This window comes from Amblyraja radiata, chromosome 39 (genome assembly GCF_010909765.2).
Source record: "Amblyraja radiata isolate CabotCenter1 chromosome 39, sAmbRad1.1.pri, whole genome shotgun sequence".
NCBI lineage: Eukaryota > Metazoa > Chordata > Chondrichthyes > Rajiformes > Rajidae > Amblyraja > Amblyraja radiata.
The window spans coordinates 9,537,253-9,556,496 of record NC_045994.1 but is presented as its reverse complement, the minus strand read 5'-3'; the positions used below and the strand labels follow the sequence as shown (position 1 = coordinate 9,556,496).

At 42.5% G+C, this 19,244-nt stretch overlaps 1 protein-coding gene across 1 annotated transcript in view; it reads right to left on the bottom strand.

Moving 5' to 3' along the window:
* Positions 1-19,244, bottom strand: part of arhgap25 (Rho GTPase activating protein 25) — a 45,108-nt gene that overhangs the window by 11,142 nt on the left and 14,722 nt on the right. Inside the window, exons 2-8 of the mRNA XM_033013882.1 lie at positions 16,817-17,010; positions 15,978-16,065; positions 9,271-9,396; positions 6,347-6,554; positions 3,366-3,498; positions 2,984-3,057; positions 1,767-1,888 (exon numbers count right to left, since the gene is read on the bottom strand). Of these exons, the coding sequence (XP_032869773.1) occupies positions 1,767-1,888; positions 2,984-3,057; positions 3,366-3,498; positions 6,347-6,554; positions 9,271-9,396; positions 15,978-16,065; positions 16,817-17,010 (945 nt within the window). The remainder of the gene's footprint in view (positions 1-1,766; positions 1,889-2,983; positions 3,058-3,365; positions 3,499-6,346; positions 6,555-9,270; positions 9,397-15,977; positions 16,066-16,816; positions 17,011-19,244) is intronic.

Genomic DNA, 19,244 nt, shown 5'->3' with positions numbered 1-19,244 from the left:
GGATCAAGGGTCTAAAAACTAAATCTCCAAACTAAATTGAAACTAAAATCTAGTGGGGCTCACATGATGACACGAATCTCGAGGCTGCAGACAGAACTAGGCATATGTTGAAACGATCGTTGTAACTGCTTTAAGGGCCTGTCCCACTTTCACGACCTAATTCACGACCTTTTCTACTCGTGGACATGTTTCATCATGTTGGAAAAACGCCCCGACCTACTTGATGCCACGAGTACCTATGACTAGCATCACGGCCTGCTACGACCTACCTACGACCTCCTACGACCTACCTACGACCTCCTACGACCCCGTGACGACCATGCTGTGAGTATGAGTCAAGGGCAAACTCAGCAGAGGTCTTGAATTAGGTCGTGAAAGTGGGACAGGCCCTTGAGGCTTCCCTGATAAAACTCCCATCTTTGTACAGACTGTAGACAGTTTCCCCTCAGTAGCTCCTTCAGGTACTGGCATATTAGATGATGATTACTCAGTAATTGGTTCAGTTTGCTTAATAACAGGGCTTAAACAATTGAATACATTTTTTTGTCATGCACCCTAACAATGGCCTGGTTCCCTTTATAAATGAACATCACTTCCTGCTAAACAAACTAACCTGCTAATTCATATTATTCAAACCTTAAAAAACAATAGCTTTAAGTTCATTATTTTCAAGTGTACCAACGTTCAAGGAAAAACTGATCCAATCAGATTAGATAATATGATACCTAAATACAATCACTTCAAGGTCAAGTGACTAGATGAGCAAAGGGGAAGATACAGAGTGCAGACTATAGTTCTCAGCATTGTAACGCGTTATTTCCGCAGATATTCTGTTCATTAAAGTGGCAACATCTTCCTTTAGTCCATGTGTGCACGACACATTAATATGACAGCATAACCATCGAGCATTTCACTATTTTTACATTAGCGGAATGTATCCATTTAGACAATAGACAATAGACAATAGATGCAGGTGTAGGCCATTCGGCCCTTCGAGCCAGCACCGCCATTCAATGCGATCATGTAGTTTGTTTGGTTGTTTGGTTGTTTGTCTTTTTGCACAAAGTCCGCGAGCATTGCCACTTTTCATTTCACTGCACATCTCGTATGTGCATGTGACGAATAAACTTGACTTGACTTGACTTGGCTGATCATCCCCAATCAGTACCCCATTCCTGCCCTCTCCCCATATCCCCTGACTCTGCTATCTTTAAGACCCCTATCTAGCTCTCTCTTGAAAGTATCCAGAGAACCGGCCTCCACCGCCCTCTGAGACAGAGAATTCCACAGACTCAAAACTCACAAAGTTGTTGCTAATGTTGCTAATAGGAATATCGACCATAAAAATTAGACTTTTTTCTTTCTAATTCCTCTCTTCCCAGTTATGTCAGGGATTTTCTCATGAAAGCGACATTTCTTGGTCACAGATGGAAGAGATCGTGGAGTAAAATCCTGAGTATGTAAAGGTAGAATCTATAGGTATGGTCAGACTTCCCAAAAGCCATTGGTGTGGCCAGACATTGAACAGGCAGGAGCCATCTCCTGTCCATCATTCCATTGTTGTTCAAGCAAGAACAGCCTTGAGTTATTATTATTGAGTCTGTAGAAGGGTCTCGACTTGAAACGTCACCCATTCCTTCTCTCCAGAGATGCTGCCTGTCCTGTTTAGATACTCCAGCTTTTTGTGTCTATCTTGAGTTATTATTCATTGTCTGAAACGATAATATTCAGAAATGGCCAGTGTTTCACTTAAGGCCCTGACTTGCCTCTCATGATGGCCACTGGATCCTCAATCTTGGGCCTGAAGAGATTCACCCCGATAACAGTGGCCAAATTGTCCACACTCATCTTGTTAATGGCAGAGTGCAGCTGGACTTCATGGAGAAACCTGGTCAAGAAAGATAGCAGAAATATTCACTTATCACATCATTATAGACTTACCTATGTAAGGTAATACATATGAACATAGAAACGTAGAAAATAGGTGCAGGAGTGGGCCATTCGGCCCTTTGAGCCAGCACTGCCATTCAATATGATCATGGCTGATCATCCAAAATCAGTACCCCGTTCCGGCTTTTTCCCCATATCCCTTGATTCCCTTAGTCCAAAGAGCTAAATCTAACTAACTGGGGTCAAATTATCAAAGTTATTTTGTCATGAAGAAAGAATCTTCGCATCAAACTTCCATTATTCCAGAATTGTATATCATTAGGCCCTGCAGCCTGTGTAGTCTGAGATGAATCCTACAAAGACCGATCTTGTTTGTTCTGTTCCCAAAGTCTTCCCAAGTCAAAGAAGAATAAATAGTTAAATCTTATCCATTTCTCTTTTTAAGGCTACGTTTCAATCTGTTTTTACCACAGTATTAAACAATGCATTCTAAACCCTAATCATGTTGCATGAATATTAATTTTCCTATTGTTTCATCTAGTTATTTTGTTCATAATTTAAATGCATATCCTCTAGTTATTACTCTTGTCATCTCCATTGATATATGTACTGTATCACAGGCAGATGTATGAATGAGGAACATCCTTGCTGATTTTAGCCTGGCCCATCGTTAAGGTCTGAAGAAGGGTCTTGACCTGAAATGTCACCCATTCCTTCTCTCCAGAGATGCTGCCTGTCCCGCTGAGTTACTCCAGCATTTGGGTCTATCTTCAGTTTAAACCAGCATCTGCCATTCCTTCCTACACATTCGTGATGATTGGCAGAATTGATGTCATAGAGCCATACAGCATGGAAACAGGAAACATTTAGACAGGTACATGGATAGGATAGGTTTAGAGGGATACTGGCCAAACGCACACAGGTGGGACTAGGGTAGATGGGACATGTTGGTCGGTGTGAGCAAGTTGGGCCTATGGGCCTTTTTCCATGCTGTGTGACTCTATGACTCTGTAACACTATATTCTGATTTCCACTGCAACAAACTGTGCAATCAAAGGGTTGGCTGGTGGGTGTTTCTGGTGGACTGGCGTACCTGCAGATATAACTGAGCAGGTTGTGGTTTGCCTGAGGCAACAGCGATATTTGTTTCATCAGCTCCTTTTGCCCCTGTCAAGAAAAAAAACACGTAGCATTGATCACAATCAGACTAAGTGATCAAAACATACATTTTATCTCTTTGCGAAGTTGCCATTTCTTGATTAAAAACGAGACAGAATAATATTTGTTGACATCTCGTGTGACTTAATATGAACTGTAGAGGGCAATTGTTTAATCTTAGCGTGCCACCCCATGCAAAATGTACAAGCACTATTAATGTTTTTATCAAGTTTGGATAGCATATTGAATTCATATTTTTTGATGTTAATAGAAAACAGCAAGGTGGAGGATTAAGTACAGGGAGACTGACAACACACCAACTTGTTATTGCTGCATATCATCTGACTGCATGCAAGGAAGTCTTCATATTGGGACCAGGGAACGACTGGTTCTGGGAGTTCTCGGAAGTACAGCTTGAACAATGAGGCCACAGTGTGCACATCTGTATCTCTGTAAGACAAGTTTCAATATATGACAATGTCGTCTAGAAATAAGCAATTGCAGATGCTGGTTTACAAAAATAAGACACAAAGTGCTGGAGTAACTCAGCGGGTCAGGAGCATTTATTATTAATGTTTAATGTTTTATGTGTCGTTCCTAACTGTCACTGTATGTCGTGTTGTCACTTGCGGGCAGAGCACCAAGGCAAACATAGAAAACATAGAAAATAGGTGCAGGAGGAGGCCATTCGGCCCTTCAAGCCAGCACCGCCATTCATTGGGATCATGGCTGATTGTCCCCTACCAATAACCTGCGCCTGCCATCTCCCCATATCCTTTGACTCCACTAACCCCTAGAGCTCTATCTAATTCTCTCTTAAATCCATCCAGTGATTTGGCCTCCACTGCCCTCTGTGGCAGGGAGTTCCTTAAATTCACAACTCTCTGGGTGAATAAGTTTTTTCTCACCTCAGTCTTAAATGACCTCCCCTTTATTCTAAGACTGTGGCCCCTGGTTCTGTACTCGCATAACATTGGGAACATTTTTCCTGCATCTAGCTTGTCCAGTTCTTTTATAATTTATATGTTTCTATAAGATTCCCCTCATCCTTCTAAACTCCAGTGAATACAAGCCTAGTCTTTTCAATTTTTCCTCATATGACAGTCCCGACATCCCAGGGATCAATCTCGTGAACCTACGCTGCACTGCCTCAATCACAAGGATGTCCTTCCTCAAATTAGGAGTTCCTTGTATGTGAATACTTGGCCAATAAACTTATTCATTCATTCATTCATTCATTCATTCATTCATTCATTCATCTCCTGCATTGGTGAGACCCCACAGTTTTGATATAATTTTGTTGTTAAGTGTTTCTTAAAACGGTATGTAGCTGGAAAAGCACATCAAGTTTCAAATGTAGCAAAATCAATTGACTCTGATTGAACATACTGTAACCACGCACTTTTGTAATCCGAATCCATACCTCAAGTTACATTCTTGCTCTCCATAAACTGTCATTTATGATGAGTGAGATATGTTACCTAGAATTACCTCCTTAGTTATTTTGGCCTCCATGTTTTAGGAAGGGCAAACTTGCATTGGAAGCAGAGGGAAGGTTTACGAGAACAATTTCTGGGATGAAGGGGTTACTGCATGAAAAGAATTTAGAGGAATTCAAACATGTTGGATTCTGTCAGGCATTTACAAACGATGTTGAGAGGATATTTCTTCTCATAAAGTTGCCTAGAACTAGGGGGCATTGCTTTAGAAATGGAAACATTTAGAAAAGGGGCATTTAAGGTAAAGACGAGGAGGAATTTCTTTGAGGATCATAAATTTTTTTTGGAAGACTCTACCGCAGAGATTTGCGGAGACAGTTATTCAATATATTCAAGGGAGAGAATGACCAATACTTTGACTACAAGGGAACAATAGGTATGTGGAGAGCGAGGGAAAGTGGTCGAGGCCAAGACTGGATTAGCTATGACTGAATCACTAAGTGGTTTAAAAGGTTATTCAGCTGACAAAAGGCCTGAGAAATGTAACTCTGTCATACTCATGCTGTAACGCTGGAGCTCATTTTGACAGAGTAGATGACGGAAAATATATTTTTCATCTTTCCTTTATTTTTATTTCTGGTGACTTCAATTGACAGGAAAGTGGAGAGGGGTGTGATCTGATGTTGCTAATGCACACAATTGCTGAAAGATTAGATCCAGTGTCCAATATGGCATCACCCACCAACCACTAGTGTGTTGTTGAATAGTATGATTATCTGATGAAGTGAATGCCCGGCTCTGTGGAGGAGGGTGGCAATCTAGGGTCCTTCGGCTGCTGCTGGACATGGGGGAGCAGGGTGTGGTGGAGATGCCCCTCAAAATAAGGGTAGGGATTTCACGCCAGTGGGCCACATGAGTGGCAAGGGAGTGGGGTAAAATTATGATTTGAGGAAACTGGATTGTATGTATGTATAGCCTCCGAGAATGTCAGATGGAGTTTTTTGCAAGGTACAGGTATTGTATATATTTATAACTTGAATAAAGTCTATTTTGAAGAAAAAATAATGCACAGAAGGAGACGATTCTTGCCCACTTTGCCCGTGCTCATTGTAAACGCATGGGCTAAATTACTCCTGCTTCCCATCTCATGGTCTATGGCTTTTTTGAGCATCTCCAATGCGCATCCAACCAATTTGTAAGTGCATTAATACCCTCAAAGTGGTGTTCCATTTATCCTTCACTCTCCCTTTAATCTTCCTATTAAGCACCTTAAAACAATACCCTTTAGTGATTGATCTGCACCCCATGGAACAAGTTTATCAAACTCATCCTATGTTATCTTCTCATAATTTTAAATACTTTGATTAAATCTCCCAGAGTCCACGAAAATATTCTTTCATAAGTTATAGGAGCAGAATTAGGCCATTTGGCCCCTCACATCTACTCCACCATTCAATCATGGCTGATCTATCTATCTTTCCTTCTCAACACTATTCTCCTGCCTTCTCCCCATAACTCCTGACACCAGTACTAATCTAGACTCTATTAATCTCAGCCTTAAAAATAACCATTGACATGGCATCCATAGCCGTCTGTGGCAATGAATTCCACAGATTCACCACCCTTAAATAAAACAGCCTATCCCCAGCAATATCCATGAATGAATGAATGAATGAATAAGTTTATTGGCCAAGTATTCACATACAAGGAATTTTCCTTGGTGCTCCGCCCGCAAGTGACAGTTAGGAATGACACACATGCTAACTTCTTCCATGCCTAATTGGGTATTGTCACATCCGTTCTGAAACGTGTTGGCGTTATAGGAATAATGTTCTCACAGTAGTGTTTTAGATGCATACCGGTTAAAAGATGGCCGCTCTCCAGCATCGAAAGCATCCCTCAGCTCCTTCACCAAGTTGTCTTGCCCGGGTAAGCGGAAGATTCCTTCCTCCTTCAGCCCGTGCTCCCGCATGAAGTCTGCACATTTCTCCACTATAATGGGCACCAAATGTTGGCCAAACTTTTGCTCATAACTTATAGTGTCTGTCAGACGCTGGCCAAAGACAGCTGAGGGAAGAGAAATGATGAAGTTGATACTCGTTCCAGCATCTTAAAGAGTTCAAAGATCATAGGTTTAGATTCCACCACCTTCGCAGAGAGCTGTTGGATCTCAAGGTGGAAGATTTCTTCGCATCTCCAACAGGGAAGATGAGTTTACTTCCACTACTTTTGACTTCTGATGAGAGGAACCCTGAAGGCAATTTGTGGTGTTCCTGCAAAGTTAGTGGCTAGACTGCCAACTGTGCACAAATATTGTCTTCATTGCAAATTGCAAAGCTACCAGCACAGCAGAAATAGTAACTAGGCCATTTGGCCCATCTGCTCCATCATTTCATCATGGCTGATCTATTTTTCCCTCTCAACCCAATTTTCCTTCCTTATAGACAATAGACAATAGGTGCAGGAGTAGGCCATTCGGCCCTTCGAGCCAGCACCACCATTCAATGTGATCATGGCTGATCATCCCCAATCAGTACCCCGTTCCTGCCTTCTCCCCATATCCCCTGACTCAGCTATTTTTAAGAGCCCTACCTAGCTCTCTCTTGAAAGCATCCAGAGAACCTGCCTCCACCGCCCTCTGAGGCAGAGAATTCCACACACTCACAACTCTCTGTCAGAAAAAGTGTTTCCTCGTCTCCGTTCTAAATGGCTTACCCCTTATTCATAAATCTTCTTCCTGTAATCTTTGACATCCTTACTGATCAAGACCCTATCAATCTCTGCGTTGAACACACCCAATGATTTGTCCCACACAGACATCTGTGGCAAATAACTCCACAGATTCACCACCCACTGGCAAAATAAATTCATCCTCATTTTAATGCCTTTTTATTCTGATGCTGTGCCCTCTGGTCCTAGACACTCCCACTACGGGAAACATCCACCCTACATCCACTCTATCTAGGCCTTTCATTATTCGGTAGGTTTCATTGAGATCCTCCTAAACTCTGGTGAGTGCAGCCCAGAACCAACAAAGGCTACTCATAAGATAGACATAAGATGCTGGAGTAACCTGAACTGAAGAAGGGTCTGGTCCCGAAACATTCTCCAGAGATGCTGCCTGACTCCGCTGAGTTACTCCAGCATTTTGTATCTATCTTTGGTGCAGTTCCTTCCAACACAAACGCTACTCATACATTAACCCAATCATCCCCAGGGTCAGTCCAGTATTGGGAGAGTTAAGTATTTTCCAGAAGTTGTACTAATGCTTCCTTCTGCAGTTACACCTCTGCACCATACCAGGCTTCCAGTTTCTTTCCTGGAAATCGACGGGACATCAGCTTTTGTAAACTGATGCTTATTCATTGTAAATAATACACTTCTGAAAATACTTTCTGATAAATCGGATTACTTGGAACTAAGAGTAAAGCTAGAAACCTCTCAACATTTAATGTGACCAAGCCCTAGACGTTGAACAATGGTAACTAAACTGGTTCTCTCAACATACGATAGACCATGTCAGGACAGGCATTTGAGCTGAACGCATTATTAAATTGCAGAAGTCTTTTATCAGACGATTAATGAAAATGCTTTCCTCGCACATTACGTGGTTGCTATTTAAAGGAAATAGCGGAGGAATTAAGTTTCTATCCTAGTAATCAAGAGGCCTGGCGTGTTATTTAAAACAAAAACAGAAGTTGCTAGAATGACTCACAAGGTCAGGGGTGCAATTTTGGAGAAAGAATGTTTCAGGTCAATGATCCTTTATTGGAAACGGGAAAGTTAGAAAACAAATTCTTGTGGACTAAATGGAGATGTTCTGAAGAGAGTTATCCAATGTGGAAGAGACCCACTGTGACGGCTGGTGAGCTGGGCAGAGGCTGGAGATATCAGCCTGGAAATCTGACTTAAACGTATTACATTAGTCTGGAATAAAAGCATTGGGGTCAGCCCATCAGCCTACCACTGTGGGCTGTATCTGAGATGCTTGTCTAATATGTATTAAAGTACATAGTGATCCATACTGAACTGTTATCATACTGAAATCAATTTCACTGCACCTCAGTACACGTGACAAATAAAGTACCATTCCATACCATGTCCAAGCTGACCATCAATGTTCCTATCTATTTTAATCCCTATTATCTGTGCTTGGCCTGGAGTTTTTTATGTCATGTCGATTCAAATGTTCATCTGGATACTTCTTAAATGTGGTAGAATAGTATCTCTGCCACACACAGACACCACAATCCAGATTCCAAGATAGGATTAATACGCCTTAATTTAGTTCAACAAAGAAACTGACAAGTTACTAAAGAACCACTGGTCAGCAGGGACGTTTAGGGCAGAATGGCCTGCTTCCCTGCTTTATGTCTCTGGTTCTGATTCCAACCATTCTCAGCGTAAAAATATTCCTCTTCAAATCCCTCCTACGCCTTTTGCCCCTTACTCTAACCAATGCCTTGTGGCTTGAGACAACTCTGCTCAAGAACAGGGAGTCATATAACAGGGAGGCAGGACCTTCAGACCAACTCGCCCAAGCCAATGTCCTCTTTTACAAATAGTGCTTTGGGACCTTTCCACCATAGAGGACATGAACTCCATTTGAAGTCCCACCTGAAATTGAGTATTGCCGCAACTCCATTACCAGTCAGGCAATATGGTCTAAATGATTGCATGCACACATAATAACATTCATGTGGATCACTTGCAGGATATTTTTGTCACAACCAGAATCTGTTATAAACAGCAATTGAGGAAACGTTTGTGTGTATGATGGTACCTCCAGAGGAAAGGTTTCCCATTGTCCTACGGATAGCTTTCACCCATTCTTCCATTTCACTCTGCGAATTGGCCATCAGCATGTGAGAGTCCTGGACGTTCCCCATCCGATCTCGGTCACCATAACCTGTTGAAAGGCACCAGACGGCAGAAAGATTCAGGGGAATGTTTAGTTTAGTTTGGAGGTACAGCACGGAAACAGGCCCTTCGGCCCACTGAGTCCACGCTGAATATCGATCGCCCGTTCATACTAGCTTATTATCCCACTTTCCAGTCCCATACACGAGGGGTAATTTACAGAAATCAATTAAACTCCAAACTTGAACATTCAAGATTCAAGAAATTCACGAGAGTTTATTGTCATGTGTCCCAGATAGGACAATAACATTCTTGCTTTGGTTCAGCACAGCAGAACATAGTAGGCATGAATACAGAACAGATCAGTGTGTCCATATACCATTATATAAATATATACATACATGAATAAATAAACTGATAAAGTGCAAATAAATAAACTGATAGAGTGCAAATAAACAGATAATGGGCTATTAATGTTCAGAGTTTTGTCCGAGCCAGGTTTAATAGCCTGATGGCTGTGGGGAAGTAGCTATTCCTGAACCTGGTCGTTGCAGTCTTCAGGCTCCTGTACCTTCTAGCTGAAGGTAGCAGGGAGATGAGTGTGTGGCCAGGATGGTGTGGGTCCTTGATGATAATGCCAGCCTATTTGAGGCAGCGACTGCGATAGATCCCCTCGATGGGGATCTAAACATCTTTGAGATGCGGGAGGAAACCACATAATCTGGGGGAGAACCCACGCGATCACAGGGAGAACGTGTAAACTGACAGAACTCGAGGTCAGGATCGAACCCCAGGTCTCTGGCGCCGTGTTTAGTTTAGTTGCCCTACCAGCTGTGCCACTGTGCCGCTCAATGTTTATTCATGCTTATACTTCCTCATGTCAGAGCATTCATGTACCTTATGGCTACACATAGCCTAGATTAATTTCCAACAACAGCAAGAAACAGAAACAAAAGAGCTCAAAATTTGAAATAAAACCAGAAAATATTTTAAAATTTCAACAAAACTTCAAGAAGGTAGAGGCAGAGAGGCTTACTTTCGACTTTTACACTTCAGATTTTAGACCTTGGAGATACAACGTGGAAACAGGTCCTTCGGCCCACCGAGACAGTGCCAACCAGCGATCTCCGTAGACTATCACAATCCTACACACTAGGGACAATTTACAATTTACGGAAGCCAAATTATCCTAGAAACCTACGTGGTCAAAGCCTAGTGTCATTTTGTGTAAACCAGCATCTGCAGTTCCTTGTTTCGACTCAATGTCATCTCTACCATTGTGTTCTAAGCCTGATGTCTGTAAGGGGCCCAACATCTGTTTTACGCAATTGGGGCCCAAGTTGGTGTTTTTCATATTGCACCTCTAACACAGAGGATTCGGCAACCCACAACAGTCTGAAGAAGTGTCTGGACCCGAAACGTCACCCACTCCTTCTCTCCAGAGATGCTGCCTGTCCCGCTGAGTTACTCCAGCTTTTTGTATCTATCTTCAGTAATTTCCTTGTCATTTATGCCCTAAAAAATGTGAGCACAGGGAGTTCTGAAATGTATGACGGCTCTGAGCCTGTACTCCTTGGAGTTTAGAGGGATGAGGAGGAACCTCATTGAAACATACTAAATAGTGAAAGGCCTGGATAGAGTGGGTGGAGAGGATGTTTCCACTAGTGGGACAGTCCTAGTCTAGGGCATACCTTTAGAATGGGGATAAGGAGGAATTTCTATATTCAGAGGGAGGTGATTCTGTGGAATTCACTGCCACAGGTGGCTGTGGAGACCAAGTCATTGGATATTTTTAAAGTGGAGATTGACAGATTCTTGCTTAGTAAGGGTGACAAATGCTATGCGGAGAAGGCAGGAGAATGGGGTTGAGAGGGAAAGATAGGTCAGCCATGACTGAATGATGGAGTAGACTCGATGGGCCGAATGGCCTAATTCTGCTCCTATGACTTACGAACTTATGAACTAAACTGAATTGCAACTTTTCTTGTAGCATCACTCTTGAAATATATTTTTTGCATTTTGGTGATCGAGATATCATTTTAGTTTAGTTCACCCGGTCACAGGGAGAACGTGCAAACTCCGTACAGACAGCACTCATAGTCAGGATCGAACTGGGTCTCTGGTGCTGTGAGGCACTACAGCAACTCTACTGCTGTGCCTCCACCCATATTTGGTCAACAGCTGTGATAAACCTCATCGACATTTGATTAAGGGTGAGAAACCAGTAGCGGTGCATTCAGTTCACCCCTGAGTGTTTGAGTGATCTGCAGCAGTGTGTAGGTGGGATCATGGATCATAGCATACATTCTGTGCAAACATTTCCGACAGTCAAAGACCCACGGTTTAGGTGTCTAGAGGCTCAGCTCAAAACTGGTCTCTCAACCTGTACGTAGAGGATGTGGTGTCCATGAGTGAATATGAGATTATGTCAAGTTTCATTCAGCGCAATGTAGCAGAACTCTTAAACTTCAATGGTGCGAAAGATAGTATTGATGTAAGTGGGTTTGATCAATTTTTCCCAGTCATTAGGATTTTAGATAAAAACGTCCTTGATCTTCCTTTAATCCTACATTTTACTATTTTTCCATTAGCGAAATGTATCCATTTAGAAAATAGACAATAGACAATAGGTGCAGGAGTAGGCCATTCGGCCCTTCGAGCCTGCACTGCCATTCAATGTGATCATGGTTGATCATCCACAATCAGTACCCCGTTCCTGCCTTCTCCCCATATCCCCTGACTCCACTCTCTTTAAGAGCCCTATCTAACTCTGTCTTGAAAGCATCCAGAGAACCAGCCTCCACCACCTTCTGAGGCAGAGAATTCCACAGACTTTGTGTGAAGATGAACTGAATCAAAAAAACATCTTCATTCAAAAACTCGATTTCCCCCAATGTTTGCACCGTGTCACACTTGCATCTTAGTAATCACCTCCAACCCCTCTGAGATCTCTGTGATTTGACCTTTGGCTGCTAAAATCTTAAACTGTGGAATTCCTTCCCTAACTATGGCACAGTGGTGCATGGATAGAGAAGCTGCCTCAGGGCCCGTCCCACTTTCACGACCTAATTCACGACCTTTTTTACTCGTGGACATTTTTCATTTTCATTTTTCATCATGTTCTGACCTACATGAGTACCTACGACTAGCATCACGGTCTGCTACGACCTTCCTACGACCTCGTGATGACCATGCTGCGAGTATGAGTCAAGGGCAAACTCTGCAGAGGTTGTGAATTAAGTCGTGAAAGTTAGACAGGCCTTTCACAGTGCCTGTCTAACCTTGGTTTGATCCTATCTATGTTGCTATCTGTATGGAGATTGTACGATTTCCCTATGACCACGTAGGTTGGTAGGATAATTTGGCTTCTGTAAAATGTAGATTGTCCCTAGTGTGTAGGATAGTGTGCGGGGATCGCTGTTTAGCACGGACTCGCTGGGCCGGGAACCTGTTTCCGCGCTGTATTTCTAAACTAAACTAAACTTGACGTTAACTTTATACCCTTCCTATTTCCGTCTGTTCTCCCTCTGACCACATGGGTTTTCTCCGGGCGCTCCGTTTTTTTCCCACGCTCCAAAGACCGACAGGTTTATTGGCTTAGGCGAAATTGTAAATTGTCATGCAACATCTCTGGAGAACATGGAAACGTGACGTTTCGAGTCAGGGGACCTGAATCTGGAGAAGAATCCCCCAACCCAAAACGTCACCTTTCCATGTTCTCCAGAGATGCTGCGTGACCAACTGAGCTACTCCAGCACCATGTGTGCAATCGTGTAAATCAGCATCTGCAGCCCTTTGTTTCTGCTCGGTCATCTCTACCATTGTGCTCCAGGCCCAACAGCTGCAAGGGGCCCAAGGAGAACGACGGGGTCCAGAGACAATGCTGACCTTGGTTGGGGCAGCGAGGGAGAAAGAAAGTGGACAATAATGGGGAGAGAACAAACTTGCATTACCATCCCCTGAAACTCATGAAATAGGGTTCAGTTAGCTGCTTGTAGCTTCTTCATCTTCTTCTTCTTCTTGCGTATGGCGTGCACAGCCTAAAGTTGCAGGACAACTTGTTCTATTTGATCTTATCGATTGTGCACGCCGGGTTGGTTGCATTCGTCGAAACAGGGCGGACCACGTGAAGGTTGCAATCTCCCACCCCTTGGCTTGCTTGTAGCTATGGATCTGTTCTGGACCTGTTTTTAGCATGGCTCACTTTCAAAATTGAAAGCACCCGCCCTCATTTTTACAGTTTGCTATCATCTTCGTTCAATAAAAGGAGGGTCCAGTGTATTAGTTGGTACACAGCAGCAGCTGCATGTAATTTTAGTTAATCACTCCATCTGTGGTGTGGAGCTCAACAATACAAATTCCACTGACAAAAACGACTGGTGTCTTGAAGCCTCAGATGCAATACCGAGATGTAAACTTTGCACCTCGCTCTGATGCAGAAAGAACAATATATTTTTTATGGCCCATTTTCCATTTCTAACACTCTCCTTTGTTGTGGCATTGTGTGAAACTCTGCTGCAAACATTAAAACATCCAATGTCCCTCTGGCCAGAAACATATGGTAGAGTGCCAAAAACAGACATGAAATGCTCATTGTTGGCTCCAAGACTGCCAGACTTGTGTCTGTTTCCAATGACCATGGGTTCAATATATACAGTCAGTATTTTTGAACAATTTCCAATGTATCTGCAACCACACAATCAGGGGGAATAATTTGGTAAATAAGCCAATTTAATATGTTTTACAAATCTGTACTTTGCACATGTCCGAAATCCCAACAGTAGTCAAAGTTAACACCTCTGGACTTCATTATCGAATATTTACAGCATAGAATCAGCCTAGTAAACCTATGCCTAAGTTTGTACATGAACGCCTCAGCCCAGCAACATTTCCTTCTGTTACAACAAGGAACTGCAGATGCTGGTGAGTACACAAAAAGACACAAATTGCTGGAGTAACTCAGCGAGCCAGGCAAGATCTTTGGAGAGCAATGATAGGTGACGTTTCGGGCCGAGATCCTTCATCAGATTCTTTCTTTCTCCCTGACAAATTTATCCTGCTTCCTGAAATTCAAATCGTTTTACCTCAATGTAATTCCCACATTTCAAGCATTCCCTGTGTAAAGTTAACTGTGAATTTCCTATTCAATTTATTAGTGATCACTTGGAAACATTTTCCTCATATCTGAACTCTTTCTTAAAAATGTAAGTTATCCCTTTTCTAGAGCCTTTCATTTTCCCAATGGCCATCGATAATAATTAATATTGCTAGCCTTTCAATATTTTAAAGATTATTTAATCAAATGTTTAAATTCCATACACATACTGTATTTAATCTAAATTATATTTACACTGTTGAACCAACACTTAATAGTGCCTCAATTGTTTTATCTATTATTTAAAATCTTATCTTATGAAATGAAAGAGAATTCAATTAACAGCAAAGTTGACGATCATTTAAGGTTTATTTTGCAACATCATTATCAAGATGTGACAGTTGCCAAAAACTAAAATAGGATATGTGGAAGTCAGGGGATGAGAACATGGTGCTGGGAGAACAGTTCAGGGAATGTTTCAGTAATAGTGGAGATACATTTCAGAGAGAGTTGGATAACAAGCACATGAAGGATGGAAGGTGAGTGGTTAGCTGGTAGACCTAGGATTTAAGGAGACTTCCTCTCAACCACTCTTCCTTAATTAAGGAATTAAATAAGGGTGTGAGGGAGGTTGAGAGGAGGCTTCCTTAAACCCTAGCATGATTTATATGTTCAATATTCTTGCATGTAAATATTATTAGATCAAGAATGCATTGCAGTAGAACAATGGTGGCTCAGCACTTCAACTCCTCCTCCCATTCCCAATCCGACCTTTCTGTCCTAGGCCTCCTCCATTGTCAGAGTAAGGCCCAACGCAAATTGGAGGAACAGAGCCTCATATTTCGCTCGGGTAGTTTACACCCCAGCGGTATGAACATTGACTACTCTAACTTCAGATAGCTCTTGGTTTCTCTCTCTATCCCCTTCCCCTTCCCTGTTCTCCCACTAGTCTTACTGTCTCCGACTACATTCTATCTTTGTCCCGCCCCCTCTCCTGACATCAGTCTGAAGAAGGGTCACGACCTGAAATGTCGCCCATTCCTTCCCTCCAGAGATGCTGCCTCACCCGCTGATTACTCCAGCATTTTGTATCTCCCTTCGATTTAAACCAGCATCTGGATGAGGAGGAGATGACATCAGTTCGCACATAACTGGGTCCTCACTGATCCAGCTACTCCATGACTGATGCACAACATCGCGATGTGCCAACAACACCTCCTGATTTCATATCGGAAATCAAATCACTGAAATGGCGATTTCAATAACAAGGAAGATTAGCCACAACCAAAGCTCATTCAACATATCTATACATATACTGAAGGTTTCATACAGAAACGATCCGACACAAACTAACTATTTTCCCCATTGTAACCCAGGAATGCAGTGCATAATTATAGCATTCATTCCGGATGAAATATCTAGGCATTGTCTAGTGATTGAGTTGGGAATGCTCCTGGGCTTCCCAATACACAATGGGTTGAAATGAATCCCTGGGAAAACATGGTTTGATGACCCAAGAGGATAGTGAGACATACCTTGGATAATTTCAAAGAGGAACTTTCCTGGATCTTCCGGGTTTGCGGAATGTTCATTGACCTTGCAGTCCTGGAGAACAATGCAACCCTGAGGGTAAAACAGATGCATTGTGTTATAGAGTCATAGAGTCACACAGCAACTTGCTCTTGCCGACCAAGATGCCCCATTAACACTAGTCCCACCCGCCCGCGTTTGGCCAATATCCCTCTAAACCTTTCCAATCCATGTACTTGTCCAAATGCCTTTTACATGTTGTGGTTATCGTGAGGCCTTCTGGTTAAAAGTAGCAACAGCTTTCATTGTGTAGTGCATTTAGCGTAGAAGTAAGTAAGTAAGTAAGTTTATTGGCCAAGTATTCACATACAAGGAATTTGCCTTGGTGCTCCACCCACAAGTAACAACATGAATGTCCTAAGGAAGAATGTCCTAATGTTCAAAGTAGTGGCCAGTCTCATAAATATCGCTTCAGCAACAAAGGTTTTCCATCAACAATGGAAATCTGCATGGTTAAACGGCATTTATGTGAAGTTCATTTATCCAATTTTATGAAAACATGATATAGTTGATTCTCTCCATGTGTAGCCATTGCTAACCAGATGTTGAGCAAAAATCAAACATTCGGCATGTAAAATTATACAATTATTGGACAGCTTCAATTTTAACCTTTTAACCTGAAAATAAGAGAAAAGAACAAGAGAGGGAAAAAGGCCAGCCCTTTGATTTTGCTCAAGATTCCAGCATCCCGTGCATCTGTGCTGACATCCGGGTGGTGATCAGGAAGGAACATCTTATTTCCATTGCTAAGCACTTTTGTTACTGACAATCAATGGTGAACTACCTGTGGCTTCCCATCCTCCTCCTCCTTGTAGTAAGTGAGGTAGAATCCTCGAAGAACGAACCACCGAGATTGCCACTGCTTCACCAAAGACCTCTTCTTCTTCAGCCAGCCCGACTTGACGGGACGGTCCAGTGTATTGGGAGACGACGGTCTATTGGAACTGTGTTCTCCTGGCATCACACTCTTAGAACGGCCTCCAAAGAAGATGAAAGACATAACTTTTACAGGGGGATCTTTCACGTGTCTTTCCGCCCTAATACAATACTTTAAAAACACCGAGGCACCTTTGAATAGTTATAACTCATTATAATGTCAGAAACAATGTAATACTCTGCAATGCCTCATAGTAATAATGACTAATTCAGTTCGGTCTGATTGAACGAAAGATAAGTATTAATCAGGCCAACAAAAATAAGGTCCCCATAATAATGCTGTGAAATCTGTTACTTCATCCTGAAAGAGCAAACGTTGTTTAGTAACATTACATCTGAATGATAGCATTTCTAACAACACGATGCACTAATCAAGAAATAGCCATCAGAAAACAAATCAAATATTGATTAAAGATTTAGCAATTTTACTTGTTTTTATTATGTATCAAGGGAAGTATTGTGCCTTTGAGATGCTGTTATTACCGTAACAAACATAATACGCAGTTACAGGGAACTGCAGATGCTGGTTAACCAACAAAAAAAAAACCAAAGTGCTGGAATGACTCTGTAGGTCAGTCAGCGTCTCTGGAGGACATGGATAGGTGATGTTTTGCATTGGGAGTGAAGAAGTGTTCCGACCTAAATGTCACCAATCCTAGTGTAGGAAGGAACTGCAGAGGCTGGTTTGCACTGAAGATCGACACGAGTTCAGGATATGCATGTTCCGAGAGTGAGGGACAAGGCAGGCAAACGTAAGGAAGCTTGGCAAAAAGGGGCCAGGAGATAACTCGGGTAGATAGCATTAAGGGCAATCCCAAGTGATTTTATAAGTACGTAAGGGGGGAAAGGGTAACTAGAGAGAGAGTTGGACCCCTCAGGAATCAAAGGGGTGGAGCCACGAGAGATGGGCAAGGTCCTCAATGAGTATTTCTCCTCTGTATTTACCGAGGAGAAAGGCAAGAGGACAGAGGAACTTGGGGCAGTCTATGTCTTGAGAGTAGTCATTGACATGGTTGAAGAGGTGCTGAAGGTACTATCGTGTATGAAGGTAGACAAACCTCCAGGGCCTGATCAGATATATCCGAGGACGAAGTGGGAAATCAGAGAGGAATTTACGGGAGCCCTGGTTGAAGTTTCCTTGTCGTCTTTAAATACGGGAGAGGTGCCGGAAGACTGGAGGTTGGCAAATGTTGTGCCTCAATTCCAGAAGGGCTACAAGGAAAATGTTGGGAGCTATAGGCCAGTGAGCTTAACATCTGTAGTTGAAAAGTAACTGGAGAATATTCTGAGGAATAGGATATACAGGCATTTAGACAGACTAGGGCTGATTAGGGATAGTCAGCATGGGTTTGTGCGTGGGAGGTCGTGTCTCACAAATCAGAATCACAATTTGAAAATAAAGCAGTGGGCTTAAAGAATTGCTCACGCTAGTGTGAGCGCGGGGAGCACGAGTACGATTGATTGCTCCAACAAGGTCCTCAATTGTACCAACAAAGGCCTCGACAAATAATACACAGACAGTTGTAGGAAAGTACTTTCAAAAATCCTTATGTAAAAGAGATATTACTTTTATAGATGAGTAGGGCCATCTGTCCTAGAATCATCAGCACCAGTTTTTGGACATGGAATTCTAGTGTTTTGATATTGAATTAGTTGGCCTCTTTATTCATGTTTGAGGGACCCTATTGAAAGTTTACGCGACCATGATTTTAATGTTACCACAACCCAGTCATTAGATCAGTGGCACAACTGAATCACTCTTCTGAAAGGCCAGTGCTTTTTTGTTGCACTCTGATCTGTGCTGTTTACAGTATCGCATTCGAACAGTAGAACGTGTAATTGATCTGTGGGGGTCATTGCTGTCCCAAACGGAGGAAGTGGCCGCTTAAAATAGAAACAAGCTTTCCAGATGCCTACACTATCATTGCATTGGCAGGAAGCTGATGTGTTTCAACATGGGAAAAAGAAAGGCAACATTCCCCGAATCACCCTCTTTAATTCCAAACAATCCTTGTTGTAAACCTAGACATTTTGTGGATTGACGAACTGGTGAGTTGCAAGAAGAAGGGTCTCGACCCGAAACGACACCCATTCCTTCTCTCCAGAGATGTTGCCCCACCCGCTGAGTTACTCCAGCATTTTGTGTCTACCTTCGAATGACAGCACCCCTTGCGTTTCTCTGATTTTCATCGGATCCCCTCGGTGGAGGCTGACATTTTCTCTCCAAGCCCTTGAGCTCTGAATCTCCTTTGGTAAATCCTATTGCCTTTCTCCCC